The following is a 23,728-nucleotide window of genomic DNA, read 5'->3' as shown; positions in this document are numbered from 1 at the left end:
ACAGATGTGAGATTATCACCTAGAATATTGCGGCCTCCCTTTGCACTTAAAAGGGGGAGCTCCCTTATAAAAAGAAAAGAAAATCATATACAAAAATTTTTACATTATTTACCATTTTTTATTTGAGGATTTTAAATATATTGAGGAAAAATACACATGCAATACAATATTTTTGAGCCTTTGCACAAGACTTAAGCTAAAGCAACATTTAAGTACTTGTTGGTGCATGTTTTATGGCACACTGAACACAGAATAAAAATTCCCAAAAGACACTCTATCCTCTCTTGAATAAAATCACCGCATATGCTCAGATTGCAAAGAAGATCATATGGTGATTCCAATGTTTTTACTACAAACTACCAACTTTAATGTTCGATATAGCTCGTTTGGTGATGTTAGCCAGTAATCCAAGGGAGACTTGCAAATTTCATTCACAATGAAAACTTTCAGCTATAAAAACTCTTTATTTTTTGGGATTTTCTTATTTTGAATTTCAAAAAAAAGGTAAAAAGGAAATGGATTCAGCGATTCTATACTATTCCTAGGAATTTAAGAGACGGTAGTGATTGGGTGAAACTAAACCACAATTTGGTTTGCCAACTTAACAACTAAACAAATTTGGTGCAATCTTCAAGGATTGTGCTTAAAATTTTCATACAATGAATAGTACCATCCGAATGAACAATACTTATCCGAAGGTAGAAGTTAAACATCCATGAAATACGCTCAAGCTAACTTTGCACAACGAATAAAAATCATCTATTCATCAAAAGTATGAGCAACGATTTCACCAATCAATACTATCAAATCTTGCATTCATTTAATAACTTTCATAAAAGAAATTCTATTCTATGCTGAAGAAAATATGAAACCATGCAACTATGAGATAACGTAGAGATTCAAAGCAATGCAAACCAACTTTAATGTTCGATATAGCTCGTTTGGTGATGTTAGCCAGTAATCCAAGGGAGACTTGCAAATTTCATTCACAATGAAAACTTTCAGCTATAAAAACTCTTTATTTTTTGGGATTTTCTTATTTTGAATTTCAAAAAAAAGGTAAAAAGGAAATGGATTCAGCGATTCTATACTATTCCTAGGAATTTAAGAGACGGTAGTGATTGGGTGAAACTAAACCACAATTTGGTTTGCCAACTTAACAACTAAACAAATTTGGTGCAATCTTCAAGGATTGTGCTTAAAATTTTCATACAATGAATAGTACCATCCGAATGAACAATACTTATCCGAAGGTAGAAGTTAAACATCCATGAAATACGCTCAAGCTAACTTTGCACAACGAATAAAAATCATCTATTCATCAAAAGTATGAGCAACGATTTCACCAATCAATACTATCAAATCTTGCATTCATTTAATAACTTTCATAAAAGAAATTCTATTCTATGCTGAAGAAAATATGAAACCATGCAACTATGAGATAACGTAGAGATTCAAAGCAATGCAAATTAACTTTATTATCTTAATAGTCTTAAGCAACAATTTCACCAATCTCTCCTATACAGATGAGAGAAGAGGGGTTTATATAGTCTTAAAATGAGTGAAAGGCCCAGATCAAACAGAGATCAACAATTGAGATCAAAACACAAATACGCTAATTAGGGTTTACAATACTTATCCAACAAGAGCAAATAAAAGAAAGACACATGTTACATGGAGCTTTCTTCTAGAAGAATGCGTCCCTTATCCTCTTTCTGTGGCATCATATTCAATGAAATTGGACACAAGAGGATTAACCTCTTCCACTGTGACATGTGGCAGCATGTTTATCTTGAATTCGATCATGTCCAAGTCATCAACATAGGTGGCAAAAGCATTCTCCCAATCTCATTCTTGTTTCTGAAAGGCATCTTTGATGGAAAAGGAGGTGGATGCCTTAGTCAAATTTTGCTTAAGGATCAGTCCTATGAAAGTGAAGAAATTCTCTTGAGCTTTGACCTTCAGATTTTCCATGTTCATTTCATTTTCCCAAATTGCTTTTCATCCAAGCACATCAACAGCCACAAGGAAAATCTTATTTTGAATTTTTTTAATCAGCTCTTCAATTTTGACACCATCAACCTTTACCTTCTCCAAAATTTCATTTCTTGCTATCAATACCCAATACCATGTGTTGAAGTCATAGATGTTTCCAGCTGCAATTACTTGTCCATCTATTAAAAACTGCTTGGAAATTCCTTTAAACACCTTCAAGCATGGGATTACTTTATCTTGAATGTTTTGAAGATCTTCCCACATTTCTGCCATGTCTTGAATTCTAGATAGTAATGAAGAAGTTTGCCCATATGCTAATATCAATTCTGCCACAAAGGTTACAGCTTCATTATTGATGTCTCCCATCCATTCCTTAGTTTCTCTAGCTGTCACCTTCATTTCTTCAAAGTCTTCAACTGTTTCCTATGGAAGAGCCAAAGGCGGAGGGACCGCTACATCTCCTTTAGCAATAGGATTGATCAAGTGCTAAAGATAATTTCTCACCTACTCATTCTCTATCTTTAATTCCTCATTCTTTTCTACTACTTTCTTCAATCTTTCCCTGATTGTCTTGATTGAATCATCCACTTCCTAAACTTCTTGCTCTTTAGTGGTTGGGCCCAAGTTGATGGTCGTTATTTCATACTCTTCGGGAGTAATATCTTCTTTTGCCTTCTCAACTCTTGGCAAAGCCACTTGAATTGAACGAAATCTAGTATCATCCTTTTGGATCAAGGAATACTTTTTGGCTGTTCTTTTATTGTAACCTTTTCTAATCTAGCCAAGAATTTTGTTGTATCATCTTCTTGTTGAATTCCCACGGGTTCTTTCACTTTCATCCTTTCCTATAGCCAATCGAGGATTCTGGGCTGTTCAATATCTTCATCCTTTTGATTATTTTTATCATCTGGATTATCCTCAACTCCTCAAATAGCTGAAATCATTCCCTCTTGGAATTCTCCATCTAGGATATTTAAATCATTATTTTCCAATTTTGTTATTCTCATGTTTGAAGAAGATGGTTGCTCGTGAACTTCCTGTTGAATAGATTTCATGTTTCTTTCTTCACGAATTGGGGAAGGGATTTCCATTTCACCCAATGGTTCGTCTTTGAGGAATTGATATCTTGCTTAAATTTCTGGATGAGGCGCTGATAGAGGAATGAGATTGACTTGACTTTTGCTTCTTTCCAACAGCTCCATTTGCAATTTTCTTTCCTTTTGTCTTTGCAGAACCTTCAACTGTTTCTTTTCTCCTCCTTGCAATTATCTTTCTGGTGGCTCGGCATTTTGAGTTGCTTCATCATTATTGGAAGAATGTGATTCCATAATGCCCATCAAATTGTAAGTAAAGAGGTATATTTCTTCCTTTTAGCCCTTGGATTTGTTGATCAACCCACCATTCTGTATATTTAACAACTGGCCTCATCAGGATGGCCAAATCTACAAGTTCACGATTAGACCATTTTATTGCAAAAAGAGGTTTGTCTTCATCATATCGTGGTTTTGTATTCTCCATCATCTTCTAACTGGTGAGGCACACGGAAAAGTTTGGTTGTCCTGATCAAATTAATTGATAATCTTGACCACATTATTTTCCTGATATCAAATTCATCAACTGCATTAGCCCAAAAGTCTTTAAGGTCAATCTTGTGTTTGTACTTTTCTCCATTTACCGATCCAATATGATTATGAGGATCGAAGTTGGCTCTAGATCGGTAGAAGATAAATGGATACCATTGCATCTCTATCCTTAAATTTTCAGTTGCTTTTACTATTGAACAAGATTCTAGCATTTTTCAAATAAAAAATGGAAAAGAAATTCCAGCCTTGTGTTTTCCTCTCTAGAAGCTTTCATATGTCTCTAGCTGTCTCAAGACTTCAAGCAGTATCCTTCTATTGGTGGGATAAATTGGAAGTCTGCAAGGACATCCAGTAAATCCTTGAATTCTCAAGTATGTGAACCTTGGATAATGAATAAACCAGGATCCAAACCTACTTATCAAGTCCTTAGCTTCTTGTGTAAGTCTTTGATGAGTTCCTCCTTGTAATATTCTGGTGATGTACATCAAGAATGCATCATTCACTCACTTGAAATGAGATTTCTCTTGAAATTGCAATTGTGGGTAACAATATGTACATTGATTTCATTTTCACCATTACCCACTGTGCCTCTACAAATTAATCCTCTGTACCTATAACTTCTAGCAAGTAGGTAAATAACATAAGAACTCATATAGAAAGATTTTGTTCTTTCCAAGTTTCTTAGTTGTTCATCTATAGTATTACTGATTATTCTCACCCAATTGATCATCTTGACACCAATAGTGATTTCATCAATGAAATAATGCATCCAAGTTTCAAATGGTGCACCTTGTGGGCTGCCCATGTCTCTATTGAGTAGCAAGATGATATCTCCATAGTCTTCTTTAAAATCTGTACGAAGAGGTTTCTTTGGCATCTTGGTGTGGTGCAGCCTTGGTTTCTCCAACCATAGCTTGTTGATATTTGTTGCACAAGGTTCAAGTTGTGCTTAGTAAAGCCTTGTAGTTTCTTCTTTGGTTTTGAACATGGTTGCATGGTAGTTATGAATCCTGAATGCTCTTTGATAACAACTTCTCTGAGGTAGGCCAATGTTCTTCCATCATATGCCACAATCTACCTTTCTTGGGCATTGTAGTGTCTGGCACATTCTACAATTAATTTGTTACACTAAACTACTGGTGGAAATCCAACTGCTTGAACAATACCATTTCTCATCATCCTCCGAGCAATTATTGTAGGTAGGCACCCATATTGTCCATACATGCTTTTCTTAAAGTCCTTTAAGTCAACATGAACAAGGTTGGTGTCTCCAACCTTCTTCCACTTCGAAGTGATTTTAGATTCTAGCTATGCTCCCTTGCTAGCGAACTTCATTTGAACTTTCCTCGAAAGTCCTCCTTGAGTGGTCATCTATTGCCTAGAAAAGACAAAGAAATTAACATTTCTTTCAACATGTGAATTCTATGTCTGATGAAATTTTTGGATTTCAAACTTTGTTGTCTCAACTTTTTACCTTCAGCCTGTCATAAATTTGAAATTCTATGAAGAAAACAGACTATGAACGAAAAGAATCTGCTCAACACTTAGTAAAATTTGTGAAAATCAGCTTTCGAAACAGAAAATTGATAGAAATCTCGAATTTTGGACTGAGAATTATACTTTCAACTTTGAAAATTGATGGAAAATCCACCTTTACTTCTGAAAGAACATGAAATCTTTTAGGAATTCAATCCAATTCCTTCACAAAATCAAGGAATTCTCTTATTATTGCTCTTTAAATGCCTTCTTTCCTCTTGAAATTAGAGAGAAATCTCTTCAATTTCGAACTTAGAAGAAGTGTAAGTGAAATGATATGCCAAGTTGAATTAATATAATGCTTAGAAGTTTGAACTTTTTAGCATCCTTTTGGTTTTTTGTAGATTTGATGAACTTAGTCCCTTTCAAATATCTTCTTCCTTGTTTTTCTCTCCAAAAGATGGCGACTTTATCCTTCTAGAACATTCCAAAGAATATTCTCTTCCTCTTCCTTAGCATAATTTCATACTTAGCCAATTTTCTTATCTTGTCCATGTAGGTTGGTGTGTGGGCAGGGAATCTTCCCTACATTCTCTCTTCTTGGGTGCTTCTGCCTAGGCGGACTTGGTCATTGCTTGAGGAATTTTGTCATCAAAGGGGGGCAGACTTTATATGAGCACAAGGAACTTTCTTCCTCAAGGGAGCAGACTTCAGCTTGGCTTAGGAATTTTGAAGCTTTGGGAGGGTGGACTTCATGTCTCTTCAAGGAATTTATGCCTCTCCATAGGTGGACTTAGTGCTTATTGGAGAAATTTTCCATGTTGTTGCCATACTTAGCCAAATCCTTTCTCTCTTCTTGGGTGAACTTGGTGCTTGGATAGGGAAGATCCTCATTGGAAGGACGGACTTGCTATGACTTCAAGGAATCTTCCCAATGCTAGGTGGCAAACTTCATGATGCCACAAGGAATTTCTTACAAGCATGGGCAGAATTCATCATGCATCAAGGAACTTCCTTCCTTTCCTAGGTGGACTTGTGTGTTGATCAAGGAAATTTTTCATGTGCCAAGGCAGACTTGGGCTTTGATCAAGGAATTTCCTAGATTCCTAGGTAGGAGTTCATGTCTTTCTAAAGATGATCACTTCTTGATAGGGCAGACTTCATCATGCCACAAGGAATTTCTTAAAAGCACGAGCGAACTTCATCATGCATCAAGGAACTTCCTTCATTCTTGCTTGAACACTTAGTAAATTTTCTTGCTCATCACTTGGGCTTTGATCAAGGAATTTCCTAGATTCCTAGGTAGGATTTCATGTCTTTTTAAGGATGATCTCTTCTTGATAGGGCGAACTTCATCATGCCACAAGGAATTTCTTACAAGCATGGGCGGACTTCGTCATGCCACAAGGAATTTCTTACAAGCATGGGCGGACTTCATCATGCATCAAGGAACTTCCTTCATTCTTGCTTGAACACTTAGTAAATTTTCTTGCTCATCACCATGGATTTCTAGCATGTTCATTTTGGAACTTCTAGATCAATGCCTTTCTTCAAATGAACTTCTTGTCTAAAGAATTTTCTTGCGTTTTCATCTTGGAGATACAAACTTTTCATTTCGAAAACAAGAATCTCATTGTCATGACCTAATCCTAGGTCAACTTTCCAAAAAGCTTAAAAATGCAAAAAAGCAGATTTCCACAAAAATAGGAAGTTATCAGAATTGACCTTAAGCAGTTGCATTTTTCGTCCTTTGCCTTTGCCTTAGCACTTTTGTGATGTCAAAAATGCCCATTTGATCATGATTGGTCTGATTGACTTGAGGACTTAGAAAAAACTCTTGAAAACCTCTAACTCTAGACTTGCAAAGATTGGTGACTCAAAAACCCTAAAAGCGCAAAACAACTGGGGCTCCCCATTTGCAATGGAGCGATGTGTGGAAAAAGGTCACAACAGTACCCAAGCAAAAAAAATTGGATTTTCAAAGCATTTGAAAAAATGTGCACTAAGTTTTGAATTGATTGCAAAGAATAGAAATTAGTGCTGTCCACGAAAATACAGATTGCCAAAATAAAACAGGTTGAACAATGAAATTGCATATATCATTACAAATTCACCATCCATACAAGATTGCACACAAGATTGGGCAATGAGATTGCATATATCAAAACAAGTACATCATTTGTACAAGGTCTCACACAAGGTTGAATAATGAAACTGCATAATCACTATTCATACACAACATTAAACAATTACAAAATTCACACATTACGATAAATTCCTTATTTCACTCCTTTTTTCTTAATAGTACAATGTGTAAACAGTTATTAATTCAGTTCACAAAATAAACTTGGAACCTCACATGACTTCCTACGACCAAAAGTAAACTTGCTTTCCTATTTTTAACCTATTTAACCTCATTTCTGTTTTTCTTATTATGGTGGACTTTTTATGTCATCATGTACATGATAGAACTTCCCATGACAAAGTCAATCAGCTTTATATGACATTTGACTATACATTGACATTGACAAATGAAGTAGAGTTCTAATCCAGTACCTTATTTATTGGGAAACAAAGTCAATGAACACTATTCCATGAAGTCTACACTGCTGGATCAAACATACGAACTCAAACTTATGTCAAATGCCATTCTATTAATTCTACATTCCATGTGGCTGCATCCAAAGCTCTCACTGCCCTTGAGAAATTTTCCCTCAAGGGACATGGACAGGGGATGCAATTGAGACATCCCCCACCTATACACCTAAAAGGGATGAATTCCACCATGTCTCTTAACGCATTTAGCATGGTTTATCCTCTCTAATTTTTTATTTAAATAAGTTACATCATACTATTCATTTGTGATAGTAGTTTTTTTTTTTTTTTCTTTTGTGGTGTGAAAGTGCTAAGTAGTATAAGTATCATTGAATTTTCATTTTTATAATAATTCTACTATCACTAATGAGAAAATGATTGATTTATCCAGTTTGGATATTATTTTAATTAAATTAATTCTAATTTGTAGCTTTTTACATTTTTTATTTTTTTGGTGCAGAATACCATGTCATTCCCTTTTTTAGTTTACATACAATTTCAGGGTGCTTCCAGTCATCTCCTCTCAAATTTCCCCTGTTTCAATATCCTCCACAAAAGGGGACTAGTGGAACTATGAATAATTGGATGAAAATTCAAATACACAAGAAAGTAGTTTGGATTCTCTTCTTAATAGTCATTACTTTATGTTTGGACTTAAATGGTAAGCACAACTGTCGAAGTGTGGATAATAGAATGGAATTTCTATGATAAAAATGTTTATCTATTAACACACTGGAATGGAAATTTCAGTGCATATGTTAATAGCCAATGGCTTTGAGAAATGGAATTGTAAGATACTATTTGGACCCAAAATCAGCAAACAATGTTCCTACCTTAAATAGAAGCGAAGTCTATCTTCACAATTTGGATGGTGTAAAAAATTAATAGAATCAAATCATAGGAACATAGAGCCCATGCACAAAAAATTGCATCAATTTCAATTAATTATTCTAATGCTTGAGAATATATCTCCTGTACTACATGCTAAAGCATAGTCGTAAAGAAAGAGTCTGAGTTGATAAGAAAATTCATCCACAGTTTCTTTTTAAGACAGCATGAATTGGGTAGCCCCCCCATAAACTGCAGTGTGCCGGGTAAACATTTTAACATGACTGGTGATGCTGGTGCGACATGCCCTCCAGTACCATGTGGGTTGGGGGAGATTGGACCTTGTGACCTTGCACCTACCATAGGAAGCTCTCGCCAATCGAGCCAGGCCCCCAGCCCAAATTCATGCATGGTTACTAGCAATGGTGGTTCTGTCTTTTAGTGTTACCTCCTTAAGCGAAAATCAAAACAACAGTAGCAGTGGCTGTGGTCTTGAATGTTATCTTCTCAGGTAGAAATCAAAACAATGGTATTAGAGGGCTTGAAATTATACAGTAGCTGCTGCTGGCAACTAGCATGCATGAAAGCTCTATTTCTCAGCAACGGATGGATGAGAATGTATATCATAGATTGACAGATTGAATATTTTTGGGGTTTAAGAAAATGAAAACATAATCAATAAATTGGATGATAGATAGCATAAGGGTATTTATATTTTCTCTACACATGTATGCGGTGTGTCATACTAAGCTTACAGATGGATCAAAGGATGGAGAAGGAAATGATTTTATAGTTAATAAATAGCATCCAAATGGTTTCGAGGAATGAACAAACACATTTCTGTTTCTGAAACTTATATTTCACTTTTGTTTTATGGTGTAAAACAATGGTATTTTAATTGATCTCAAAAAAGCAACATTTCTTACATAAATACATTAACCTCTGAAAAAAACTGAAATAGAAGATATTAGGGGAGTTCCATGCTAGACAAAGTATGAGGTCCGATTGAGTCATACTATGGTTTCCATTCAACAATATATATCAGGCAAGAAAAATCTAATTAAATTTCTATGTTAGTTTTTTCATCTTAGTTTAACAGTGAACAGAGATTCCATTAAACAGAATAAGAAAAACAAAAATATAACCATAATTACTTTGAAAACGCGCTGCCAAAACTGAACTGCACAGAGATTTGCTGTTAATATGGTTTCATTTTGTGTGGTACCAGAAGATCCACTTTCGTCCTTATAATAGCACTCCACATAGCTATTAAACTGAGAAATGAGAGACGGTGTCGGGATAAGAACATTCAAAGACAGTACATATATTTTTCAAAGTTCGTAACAAAATATGTATAATCATCCATAAATAATCATACCAACGATTTCTCTCCAAATGGTTGCACTATAGGCATTGGTCGTGAATCCATCAATGAACCAATCACAGCACCTTCTCTAAGAAACCCACATTGGCCAAACTTAACGACAAGCATTGAAGCCTCCAAGGAAAGTGGTAGACTTCCAAGCAAACGACCATATAGTGTTGGTTCAACCTTTTGCCTGTGATCAGATGATACCTTAAGAGCACCTATTGAAACCAACGTATCTGTGGCATCTTCAACAGTTTCTTGAGGAGGTGGATCAAGTGCTTTTTGAAATAGGACTGTAAAATATTACATGATTAACTAATTATAGATCAAATAAAATGAAAGAAAATGTTAAAACCTTTGTGGCCTATCTACAGTTAACGCAATGTAATGGCAGATTGTAAAGATTCAACTGCTATTAAACAATACAGATAATATACTTATACTGGTGATAGACAAAAAGCAGACAGTAATAGAAAAAAGTATATCATGTAAAGCAATTCTTAGGTAGTACATATGTCATTCTAACCAAACTGGATAAACATAATAATAAACAAAATAACATAGGAAGAAGTGCAACTTTAATTGTATTCCACATAAGCTAGATTGTCAAATAGGCCTGCATGTCGCACCTAGTATAACAATATATGCCTTGAGAAGGATGAAGTATCTCTCAGAATTCAAGGCTGAACCCTTGATGAAGAATAATATAAAAAGAATGAATTATATTAATCTCCATGAATGACCAATCAAGATACTACAAGGAGGCATCTAAAATCATCCCATGAAAAAAGAGAATAAACAGCTGCAAACCAAAAAAAAAAGAAAAAAGAAATTACTTAAACAAGTAAACTCAAAAGTCCTAAAAACTAACAAGACACTACAACAAAATACAATCTAAGCTATGAGAACCATAATAGAATTCCATTTACACAGCATTGATACAGTGTCGCAAAAGTGTAATTAGAATCCAGTTACTTGGGTTTAAAACAGGAAAATTTTGGCATAAACTCTGGGAACTAAGAAAACGATACAATATATATAAAAACAAAGAAAACTTTGATGCTCTTATTTCATGCCATAGATACTGTGTAGCTTATAAAGCGTAGTACATAGAAGAATCTCAATCATAAAAATAAAATACTAGGATTTTATGACAAATTATTTCACTTTTAGGTAGGAGGATTTATCTTAAAAACAAAGGGCAGATCCTAAAATAGTAGGTGCTAACCATGCCACCATCCTGAAGCAAGGCATACTATTTTAGAGGAAACTGAATGTTTTCTACTTAAACTCTCATTAGGGCATAAATTATAAGAAAAGACCTCATTGAGACTTAGATTTACCTCTACGTCTGATTAGGGCATAATCATAAGAAAAAATTTCATGAAGATTTAACATTTTGACTCTGATATAGATCTATTCAAAGAAAAACTTAGAAAGAAATTTTCAAAATGTCTTGAGCCTTAACCCTAAATGAAAAATTTCTAGTGTTCCCATAAAACAAAAAATGACCAAAAAAAAGTTGTGATTTCACTTTAAAAAGTGCAGCTGTTATGTCCAAGCGCCAAATAGAAGAGTCTAAACTCAAGACTCAAGAATCTAAGCCTAAGACTTGACGAGTCTTGGAGCAGGACTTGGTCAAATACTCTCTAAGGCTTAGCCAAACTCGGCATGGGAGTCTGATTGACTTGGCTCACCCAGCTCAGGGATACGGTAGCTTGCAGAGTACTAGGAGAGTCTTCAAACTATAATTTAGACACAAATAGGACAAGTTTACAAGACATTCACTACTATTAACACCAACATCATGAATGCATAAAATTTAAGAATGACATAAAAGTACTCCCCATTAGTGTTCAATCATTGAGAAGTTTCTCACCCATACTTCCTTTCAGATAACATCAGCGCTCAATAAGAGCATTAAGAAAGTTAATGAAACCATACTTTAAAGCTCTTAAATCTACTCAGTTGATCCATCTATCCTTCTGTGAAAATCCTCTTGTTATTTTGTTGTGAAAATTGTCTGCACAATGTTTAAAAGCTAGCTTTAATTTCCCCTTTAATGTTTCCCCTTACTTCTTGGATGGAAAAACGTTTTACTATTACGATCTAGATGAAATTGATCAAGTGAAATGCCCAAACTTATGGAAGTCTATGAATTTTTTCGCTGTCTCTCAAAAAAATATGTAACTACAAAGAAAGATTACCTACCCATAACTAGTTTTGCAAAAAATAGCGTTGTAATGTCCCATACTAGCAAGCTGCCTTTTTCCCAATAATTTCATACATCACTATACATTATTATGCCTTAGATCAGATAATTAAAACTAGGGGCCAATTAGTATTCATAATAAAATTGATAGATAGTGTACTTAAGCCCCAATCCATACTTCTTTCCTAATTATCAACCCTAATGGAGGATGGGGAATTACTTGTTAAGGCATTAGGAAACCAGTCTCCATAAATAGGCCCAAGGGGTTTCAGGAACACCCATCCATACCACCTCATGGGGCTCACCTATTTTGGGTGGTATTAATGGAGAATGATTAAGGATCAGGCTATGAGTATACTAACTTCTCATATATTATAAATATATATGTAAACAATTGAAATTAAGCAAACTGTTATATAAATCTAATTAACAAATATTGATCTTATTATTTCTGTTATGTGTGTAAATAAGAATAAATGTAACAGCTATACTATAGGCCATATATCTGCCCTTATTCCTAATAGTATTAAGATATAATGACTGTAAATAAGTATTTGATTCCTAAGTAAGACACAACATACCAATCTGTTTTAATAGCAATGATTGCCAGTAATTTTATATTATCTGCCTGTAAATTTATATGATATGCAGCAAGTAAGATCTGCCAGTAATTAAAGATAATCTGTTGTTCCTTCGATGCCTGACGATAGTTGATATCTATGTCACTGCATTCATCGAATTTCATACATGAAATTTGAAATTTGGCAAATTTCAATAAAATATTAAAAATTCGGCTCAAAATTTGTACAGAGCAAAACTAGGGCTTTTTAAATTGAAATGTATTCTGTCGTCTGATACACATTTACATTCTGGAGGAATAGGCCTGAATCTTGAGCGGGAATGAATAAGCGTATTCTCCTTATGTTGCGCTGGAAATAGAGTTTATGCCCCCACAAACCTGAAAGGTGCCACGAACAAATGAAAACTGTTGATCTAATGAAAATTGCTCTGATGCCATCGATCCGCTTCAAAAAGTGCCTTTCAAACAGGAGTTTATCAGAACTAGATGCCATGTATATCTCAGGAGATATTAAGTAATAAATATATTTTAAGATTGTGATAGAGTTTCGCACTCCATCTCCACCTTAAAATATATTTATTATTTAATATGCAATATTTAACATTAATTATTTATATATTACTAAATTAAAAATTAAAATTTGAAATACATTTATTTTAGAATGTTTTTTAAATTTATTACAAAGTTGCATGGACACGGATACGGTATCGGATACGGATACGGATACGGCCATTTTTTAAGACCCCCAATATGGATACGGCTGGATACATCATTCATAAAAAAGCAATATAGACACATAATTGCTACATAAATAATGATAAGTTGATTTAACATTTTACAATATGCAAAAATAGTAGAGTTGCATTGGAAGATAACCCAAAAAATGGGTCACTCAAATAGAAAAACATTTCATTTGTCTTTCTCATTGGGTGTAGGTTTTGTTTATACCCATTTTTTTTTTTTTAAAATGCATGAATGAAGTTTTATAAAACTGAATTTAGGAAGATTTCCGTCATTTAAAAAAAATCAAATCACATAGTATCTAGTATGATTGGAAATCAAAGTTTTTTGGGCATATGTGGGTACATTATTCAATGTGTATCCAGGCTGTATAGGATACGCATTTGTTTCAGATACGGGAACGGATACGGGGATACACGTTCCCAGGGAGGGACAAAGGAGTTTCCAGCTACTCTGATTTATTATAATGTATTAAGGGACAAAGGAGTTTCCAGCTACTCTGATTTATTATAATGTATTAAAAATTCATAATATAGTTTTATTTTTAATTCATAATTTAATTTATTATAATGTACTAAATCAATTGGAATGTCGCTCCCACTAGTTGTGGCAAGCGCAGAAGCTAGTTCAATTTCATTTTTCCAACATTTGACAAAATGCCAAATCATTAACAATACAAGGAAAGTGATTTCACAAAACATAAACAAACAACTGCTACAGATGCATAATGTAAATGAATTAAATCAATCTCACTAATGCTGATATAAAGTTTACTAACCATGTGTTCACAGCTACAACTCAAAAACACAACTGAAATGAAATGCTTACTTGCTGGCATATTTTGATATAAAATGCAGTACAACCAATACGGTAAATTGCAGAGCCCTATGAAGGAGGGGAATTGCCCTGCATAGCCCATACGAAAAGAACACAGCATGCAGGGCCTATTGCATTCGATGTCGTACGCCCGTCGTACAGTGGAAGAAGTCAGCCGCTAAATCCGTACGGGATAGTGGGTGAAGGAAGAGATCCATACAATGAAGAAAGCAGTCTATACGTGGTAGTGTATAAGGAGATACAGTCGTACGGCGTAGGGGAGATTAGCAACTTGGAAGGAGAAATTGGTACGACAAAGTTGGCATGGTTAGGACGAGTTTGCGCAACCCCAGTCGGGCGAAAAAAGGGGACCGTTATAATAACAGTCATAACGGCACTCAGCCTAGCAATAAAATTTGTAAGTGCCAAATTTGAGAGTCCAGCGTGAGGAGAAGGTAATAGTAGAAAGCTTGACATTCGAGAGTGTAACAGGGATTGAGTGTCGTACCCAGTGGGATTAAAACCCCGCAGTCCATCCTCTGAAAGCTTACCTCAGAAAAGCAAAGGTGGACCATGCTATACACATGCCTGTGTTTAACGTGAAGGAATTTGAGCCCGTTCTTCGTACCCTTGTAGCAAGGTATGAATCCTATTCACAATGGTCTATTGTGCAGTACCAGGGCTCTACCATCATAGTATCCTTTAAACCACACGAATTTCAGCGGGTATTTGGCATTCCCAATAGAGGGGAGGCAGCCTGTTGTGCGAATCGCACACCCATCCCCGTCTTGGACAGGGACCCCCCAGTTTGTGCCTTTCTGTCCTGATCATGAAATTTGGCTAAGTCTGGAATTCCCTGATCCTGAAATTTGGCTAACTCTGAAAACTGAGGAAACCTCCAAAAACTAGAATTTGCAATATAACTCCTGGAGGGCCGAAACCACTCTCAAACATCCTGAAAGTATATATGGAATATAACTTAAAGTATAAGTGTCTTTCTCCTTTCTTATACTTAAATGTTATATTCCATATGCTTAATTTCGGACCCAGAAGCCAAAAGTTGAAAAGGTTAACAGTTGCCAAAAGTGTTTCAAGGTCCGAAATTCACTTTAAGCATCATTTTCGGACCCTAGGGCCGAAATTTCTAAATATGACAAAATCGCAAAAAAGTGTTTCAAGGTCCGAAAAACACTTTAAGAGTCCATTTTCGGACCCTGGGGCGAAATGTTAAAAAACACGATTTTGCAAAAGCGCCTCCAAGTCCGAAATCACTTAAGTCCCTCTTTTCGGACCCTTGGAAGAAAATAAAAGAAAGCGCAAAGTTTTAAAACGGACGCTTCAGGTCCGAAAACCCGAAATGTTTATTTTCGGACCCCTGGGTTTAAAAAACGCGAAATATAAAAGGACGCACTAGGTCCGAAAACTGACGAAAGCGCTTCAAGCCCCGAAAAACACTTAAACGCCCAATTTCGGACCCTACCTCCGAAGTTCGCATTAAAATCGCGAAATTTCCAAACTCGCTTTCAGGTCCGAAATCTGGGTAAATTCGCCAAAGACGTTTGGCGTCCGAAACTCCGAGGTTCATTTTAAAATCGCGAAAACTCAGAAATTTGTAAAAACGCCTTCAAACTCCGATTTTGTAAACATGTTTAGGTCCGAAGTTCACTTATATTGCAAAAGGTGGTTTAGCTCCGAAAATGAGAGTTCGCCAAAAACGTGAAAAGCTCTGAAAATACACTTAAGTGTCCATGTTTGGACCCTGGGGCGAAATGTTTGAAAATCGCGATTTTGCAAAATATGTCATAAGGTCCGAAATTCGCCTTAAGTCCTCATTTTCGGACCCTGGGGCGAAATGTGAAATATGTGAAAAACGTGAAGAGTTGCAAAGTGGCCCTTAGCTCCGAATTTGCCTTTAAAATTCGCAAAAAGTTCAAATGCTCCGAATTTGCAAAGAATGCCAAAGGTCCGAAGTTTTTGCAAATTTCAAAGGTGCCCTCCGTTCTCCAAAATTCACCAGAAAAGCATGAGTGTTATGATTTTAAAATTTGCAGAAGTTCTCCAAACCTCCAGAATCGCGCCATAAACCCATTTAAAACGTCCAAGACTCCAAAGGTAAACACGTAGAAGTAAATCGCCCGAACACCATCAAGACCAAGGATCAGATTTCACAATCGAAGAGGAAGAGAAGCATTTTCAAGATACATCCCGCAAAGAGCTTCTCAAGCCAGACGTCGTAATTAAATTTAATGTTTGTTAAATTAAATTATTTAATTTTCCAAATTGATTTAATTAAGTGAAATTGGTTGATCGCAGGACGTCATCGAAGAACCAGGAGAAAGACCTCAAATGCAAATCAAGGAAGGATCGCAATTCAAGGCCAGGCGCTGAAGATTGGAAAAGAAAAGATACAGGAGCGCAAGAGCAACCGAGCATTGGGAACCGTGCCGTTGAACATAGATGAAGTCCACTGGCGAAATTGGAGGCAAAAAGGCAAAAGAACACTCAGTCTATGCATTCTCGAGAGAGTGCACAGATGGATTTAATTCCAAGAATTCAATTCCTAAAAGCTGAAATTGCTTTATTGTAAACTGCCTATAAGTCCCGTGCAAGATATTTTTGTGGATAACTATTTCCAACCACCAAGAAGATTGGATAGACCTGAATTAAAGCCAAATAGTGGCAAGTAGTTGAGATAGTTGCTGGTTGGATAACTGAGAATTAATTCGGCATGGGTCAAGGCTGTCAGCTTCTGGAAGGCAGATCAGGACCCTTGGATGCAGTCCATCCTAGCCTTCAGTTCAAAATTGTAATATCTATAAAAGGCAGAGGCCTTTCTTTTGTAAGGGTTAGATTGTTAGAGATTGTTAGATTGTTAGATAGTGAGGTGGTTAGATAGTTAGATTTTAGAGTTAGAATAGGTTAGATCTTAGCAATAGCATAGAGATGCTGCAAAAATTGTTGTAATAGGCAGTTGAGATCAATATATGAACATTGATTTGGTGTTTATTGTCTTGTTTTCATCCTGTTTGCATGGTTTCTTTCAGCATTTTAGATAGATCTTTCTATTTTGGGTGTGCAGGTATTTGATAGATTCGGGCTCATACCACTGAGGATATACTAATTGTGTATCCTTTTGTGTGGTTAACCTGAGCCTTCAATTGTGCTTAGTTCAATTTGCAGGTGTCCGTCTGAGCTGCGCCAGAATTGGGTGCTTAGCCGTGCATCTCCAATCTGAAAATCTTCCAAGTTCCTTTGAAGATTGCACCGTTCCTGCAAGGTTGTGAGCCATTCTGGCCAAGCAAGAATTGGTTATGTGGAATCCGTCTACCCGCATACCCGTGTTGTTAGTTTTAGATCTCCTAACCCTTTCCTTTTGCTCTTTATTGCATAATTCGAGAATCACAGCAGACTAGCTTGTTGCACATCGTAAGTCCCCTTGTGTTTCCAGCATAAACACATCAAGCCACTGAGAGATCCCGCAGTCAAGACCTGACAAAAGAAACCTTGAGGTAGTCTCCTTTGATCAAACTTAGAAAACAGCATTAGAGTCTTTATCTCAAGAGAGAGTAGGATAATCAGTCGGCTATTCTATTCTGCGTTGGCCGTATGGAGTTTGCAGCAATGCGATTTCGTCCACGTCAACACAGCCACAAAGCCAGGAAGTAAAATGAAGGAGTGGTTGTTGAAGCTAGTTTGCTGCAATGACTTGACATCGACAGAATGGAATAGCTTGTGACCAGAAGCAGCAACAGAGGATTGAAAAGAACTTTTATTAGCAATCCTAACTGGCGGTGCCTTAAGGACCTGGTGAAGAATAGACTCACAAGAGCCAGTCGAGCGTCAGATATAGTCTTCTGGATGATAGGATTAATGAACAGCATTCGTAACGGGAAGGTCTATAATTGGGCTCAGCTGCTTTCAGATAGGATTCACGACGTTTTATCTCTAGAACATAAGGCCTTTTATATGTGCCATCACACAATTGGCATGTTTTTGGAAGTCGTGGGGACACAAGTACCACCTGAAAGATGGGGCAAGTTTCAACCGCAAAGCAAGGTCGAACCAAACAAGTAGCCAATGTACTACTGGGTACATTGGGATATTCTTGAGAATGAAAGTGTACAACCGACTAGGAAGAGGCAATGATGGGAGAGTGAGCCAAGCATAGAGGAGGAGGATAGTTCGGAGGAGGCAAAAGAGGAAGAAGACACAGAGGAGGTAGAGAGCGGAAGTGGCGACAATAGTTTCAGATTGGCACCCCATGGCATCGACTCAAAAGAGGATGTAGAATTAGAGGGGCGACACTTGGAAGGAAGGGAAGAAGAGCGGTCGGCAACAGCTAAGGGGGACGTACTGGTACCACCACCGAGGGGAACACCTACCCCTACGACAAAGAGGGTTATTGCGAGGGTTAAGTTTGCAGCAACAAAGTTACCTTCTATAGCACATTTGGTACCGACTAAGTCACTTAGGATAGCCACACCCCTCGAAGAGGCTACTTCTGTAGGTGTTTTGTTCAAGCAGAGGATACCTGACGCACCTGTACAAGCACGACACCATGTGTCTTTTCCACATAAAGTCACACTTGCAATAGAGGGAGTGGTACAAGAAGATACCCCTACGGTATGGGAGGATACCCCTACGGCCGAGGGAGTAGTCCAGCAGGTTACCCCTATGGCCGAGGGAGTGGCATGGGAGGATACCCCTACGACCGAGGGAGTGGTACAGCAAGTTACCCCTACCGTCGAGGGGGTGGTACGGGAGGTACCCCTATGGCTGAGGGAGTGGTACAAGAGAATACCCTAAAGATTGTGGAGGAGATTGCTATGATAAAGGGAGCAGTACCAACAAAGGATGTGGATACCTCTTGGGATAGTTGGTTGGGCACATTTGTCATGGCAGCAAACACACCCCCACCCCCTTCACCAAGTGCAATTGTGGGTGGCTAAATGGGGGAGAGATAGCCACAGGAATAGAGCAACATGGCAACAAGGAGGAAAGCTAGAGGGATAAAACAATCATAGACATTGAAGATGAAAGCATCAAACTAGGAGAAAAGGGGATGGTTGGTGCTGAGTTAGGGAGATGGGAGGAAGACCATGGAGATAACAGCATTAGGATGTCCCGACCTAACCCACATAATGCACTAGGATCCGTTTGTAGATTTTTGGTTGAGTTGGATGGTCTGACGGATGTTACCCAACGTTTTGCCGACTTAGCCAGGAAGGTGGATGTGGGCTCCGTACCTGAGGCTGAGAAACTTCTCACATTCATGAAGAACGGATGCCAAGAGGAGTTTGCATGGCATTTTACACAGAACGGCTGGCCAGCTGCAGAGACTGAGGAGATGGTGGGGAGTTGGTGGCAAAGGCATACCATGGAGGGACAGGGAAGATTTGGGGCCACGTTGCAGAGCATGGAGATCTCTTTTAGAGAGACCTTTTTTCAGATGCGTAGGGCCTAGGCAAAGTGAGAGGTTGCCATGGAGGAAGTCACCTGCATTTAGAAGGTGTTGGACCATCAAACTGAACTCATAGCGACCAACCAAAAATTGCAAGTTGCTCTGGAGGAGGAGGTGCAGCACCAGAAGACACTTGTAGCTAAGTAGAGTGCCAAGTTGGGGGAATTGGAGGATCGTCTGGCCCTACTCACGAGACAGGTGGAGCAAAAGGACAAAGATATAATGGAGGTAGGCTACATGGTGAAGACTACCAGGGAGCGCCAGCTTGTTGTCGAGCACAACCTGCAGCTCCACACGAAGCAACTTCAGCACCTCCAACAGCAATTTCCAACATCCACTACTCCGAGGATGTCTTCTAACCCTCCCTATTCTTAGTAGTTTGTAGATTAATAGCCCCATTTTGTCTTAGTCATCTAGAAGACTTCTTTTTTTTGGGGGGGGAGGTTGATGTTGGCGGTTATTTACCGACATAACAATAATATTTGTTATATTTGGTTAATAATTGGCCATGTAATGTTCCTGTAGGGATTAGTTGGTAGTTGGCGATGGTTGATATCTCCGCCAACCGCCAGACAGTATATATGCCATGTTATAACAGGAACAGGACCATTCTTACTATGTATCTAGTTTACATGATGAAATAAAGCTATATCTTTCTGCTATAAATGTTCTACGAATTATTCAGTGAATGATATCTGTTGTTAGTGTTCATGTACTTGCTACATTTTGTTTACTTCTGGTAATATGGGAACTCACCCGGTATGGAGTAAACACTATCCTCACATCTGTAGCAGAATTTATTGTTGTATGTTAGGCGACCACGAAACACATATATTTTGCGGCTGACAGAGGTAACAATAACAAACACTAGCACCATCAACATTGAATTTGCTTAAAGGTAATCACATAGTCAAAGTTCTCCAAAAGTCATTGAATGGTAAGGTGTGCCCTACACTAGGTTCTCAACCTTTTGATTGATATCCTATTCTTTTAAGTGGTAGCGTCTCCTAAGGATGTAACAAGCAATGCTTTAGTTAGTTTACAAGCTACATTACCAATTCTGGTTTGGATCCTGGTTCAGGTTCACAGATTTGCTGTAATGTCCCCTTGTTGAAATATGATTTATTAATAATAGTAATAAATAATTAAAATATAAAATAAAATTTAATATAATTAAAATTTAGTTAAGTTTAATGAATGGTCAAAAGGCATGAAATGAAAAGTTGCAACTCCCTCAAACATGAGATATAAAAGGGAGATGAGAGAACTTCATTTGGCATGAAAAAGGGAGGAAGAGACTCAAATATGTTTAATATTAGTTAAGGAGCAAAAAAAGAAAATTTATGTAGACACCACCCTTGAAAAGAAGGTGACTGTCTAATGAGACACAACTCTTCAACAACAAGAGAGAATATTTAAGGAGGGATGTGATTGAAGGAAAAGGAGTGGATAGAGAAATTAGTAATTCGGATCTGAAATAGTAAAAGGCATCCAATCAGAATTGAATATCTTCAGCAAATAATAAAAGAGGACATCAATCCAGACTCGGAAAAACGTCATATCAAGCAAAAGGTGCGAATTAAGATCAGACTCATAACAGAGCAGTCCTAGATTTATGATATCGAACTGATAAAGGCTTTGCTGATAATTTCTGTGAAGCAATTAGTCTCTGAGAAGAACATCAATAAATTAAAATATTGTAGCCGCCAATAAAGGAATACACATTCCAAACTGGCCTAAGATCATCAACTCCAAATAAGTTCAGCAATCAGTGAAAGAAGACAACATTTAGATCAGATAAGAAGCAGATACATGATCAAAAATCAGATTCTAAGCCGATTCAGATCTGTTATATCCAACATCTAGACAAATTTTAAGTTAAGTCCTAATAGGGGACATTACAAATGGTATCAAAGCATGTTCCTGTCAACCTGAGGGAAATAATTGATGCAGTTAAGCCAACGATCTTTAAGAGCTATAGAGAGGGAAAGAAAGAGAGCTATAGTAGTCCAAACCAACGAACAAATGGAACACGAGTTCAGAGCCTTTATGGAGCAAGCTGCCCAAACCCTGCAAAACATAACAGAAACTATAGGTAATCTAATAGCCAACCCTAGAAATGAGAGGGAAAATATGCCAGATCAGTCAGAGAATTATGATAGAACCACCCAAGAGTCAACCCCAAGAACAAATGAACCAACTTTCTTATTTAGGGAGGAATCATCAAGGGGAAGTGAAGAAACAAATATTCCCAACACAAGGGAACTTGCTGCAGAATATGCAAGACTAGATCCTGAAATAAAAAGGAGTATCCCCTTTTCTGACTTTTGTGAAGCTAATGCAAGGAGGAACCATAGGAAAAGAAGGGCGCAACCCAACCTAAAAATATAACACAAAGTAGCAAAAATGAGCATCCCCAAATTTGATGGATCCGGGAAGCTCACAGCACATTCATGGATTCAAAAATTGGAAACATACCTCACCCTTTGTCCTATGATAGAGAAAGATGCCATTACATTTGCCATACTACACCTAGAAGGAATGGCACATGATTGGTGGCATCATGGCCTAATTACTGAAGACCACAAAAGTATAAGGATCTATAATATCTTCAAGAAGAGACTCATTGAGAGATTTGACCAGACTCACCCCCAAAAACATTTTCAAGAGCTAACAAGAATAAGGAAAAGAGGAACTCTTGAAGACTACATCACAGAATTCCAAAGGTTAGCTGTTATGGTCCCTAGAATATCTCAAGAACAACTTACTTATTCATAGAGGGCCTTTCGGACTCACTCCATGGGTTGGTAAGTGCATTTGACCCAAACACCCTTCATGAAGCAATCTTAAAAGCTACTAGACTTAATGCCAAATCAAGGGACAAATATCATACAAAAAATCAACCCTATCCCCGTCTATCTTACAACAAAAGAAGGAGCTCATGAACAAAGGTCTATGATTCCACTGTAAGGAAAAATGGGAATATGGACAAAATTGTAATCGAGAAAAATTTAAAAGACGTCAACAAAACCCAAAAGAAAAAGGTCTGTGCTTCAAATGCAAGAAAGAATGGAGGCCCAGACACGTGTGAAAGCCAATTATGTAATATAGAGGCAATGTTCGATGATGAAACTAAAGGAAATCCAAGTAAGAAAACAAGGCACGATGAAGAAAATCTTAAGAGCATCCAAGCAAAGACAATAAACAAACAAAGCTTTATGGAGGAGCCAATCTAGTAATTATGGCACCTTTACTTCCTCAAGGTCTATGGGACATATTAAGCAATTGTTTGAAGCATATTGGAGAAGTTTTATGACAAATCAATGAGCATATAAGAGCAGAAGGATTGGGGTTAGGCCCACTTTCTGACTCAAGATGAATTAGGAGTAGAAGGATTGGGGTTAGGCCCACTTTCTGACTCGAGATGAATTAAGAGTATAAGGATTGGTGTTAGGACCACTTTCTGACTCAAGATCAATTAGGAGCAAAAGGATTGAAGTTAGGCCCACTTTTTGGCTCGAAATGGATTAGATGCAGAAGGATTGGGGTTAGGCCCACTTTCTGACTCGAAATGGATTAGGAGCAGAAGGATTGGGGTTAGGCCCACTTTCTAGCTTGGGGTTAGGCCCACTTTCTAGCTCAAAATGGATTAGGAGCAAAAGGATTGGGGTTAGGCCCACTTTCTGGCTCAAATGGAAAGATGGGTTAGACCCATTGAAGGAATCTAACATGTGTATTTGTTTGTATACTCCATGTCTGCATAAATTCATGCGTATACTATGTGTATTTGTGTATGATCTGTGTCTTCGAATATCCATGTGTATACTTCGTGTTTTTATGTGTATATTCCATGTTTGGCATATCTACTACATGAATATTTATGATTACTGATTTCTACCATCATTAATTCTATTTTCTGTTGGCCCAAAACATGAGAATAACAAGGGTAAACCAAAAGAGATGAGTTTATTTAGGAAAGAAAATTGCAATTAAGGTCTTAGATGCATGTCATGCTTCTAATCCTTATCTCGATATATGATAATTCCTTGTGTTTACACAAAGATCAAAGTAG

The 23,728-nt window shown here is 37.2% G+C and overlaps 1 protein-coding gene across 2 annotated transcripts in view; it reads right to left on the bottom strand.

The window, feature by feature from the left end:
* Positions 1-23,728, bottom strand: part of LOC131034562 (DExH-box ATP-dependent RNA helicase DExH8) — a 279,913-nt gene that overhangs the window by 59,154 nt on the left and 197,031 nt on the right. For both annotated transcript variants that reach the window (XM_057966082.2, XM_057966083.2), the window contains exons 8-9: positions 9,856-10,139; positions 9,632-9,751 (exon numbers count right to left, since the gene is read on the bottom strand). In XM_057966082.2, the coding sequence (XP_057822065.2) occupies positions 9,632-9,751; positions 9,856-10,139 (404 nt within the window). The remainder of the gene's footprint in view (positions 1-9,631; positions 9,752-9,855; positions 10,140-23,728) is intronic.

This window comes from Cryptomeria japonica, chromosome 5 (genome assembly GCF_030272615.1).
Source record: "Cryptomeria japonica chromosome 5, Sugi_1.0, whole genome shotgun sequence".
NCBI lineage: Eukaryota > Viridiplantae > Streptophyta > Pinopsida > Cupressales > Cupressaceae > Cryptomeria > Cryptomeria japonica.
Note: the sequence above shows the minus strand (reverse complement) of the source record. Positions and strands in the feature narration are given on the sequence as shown.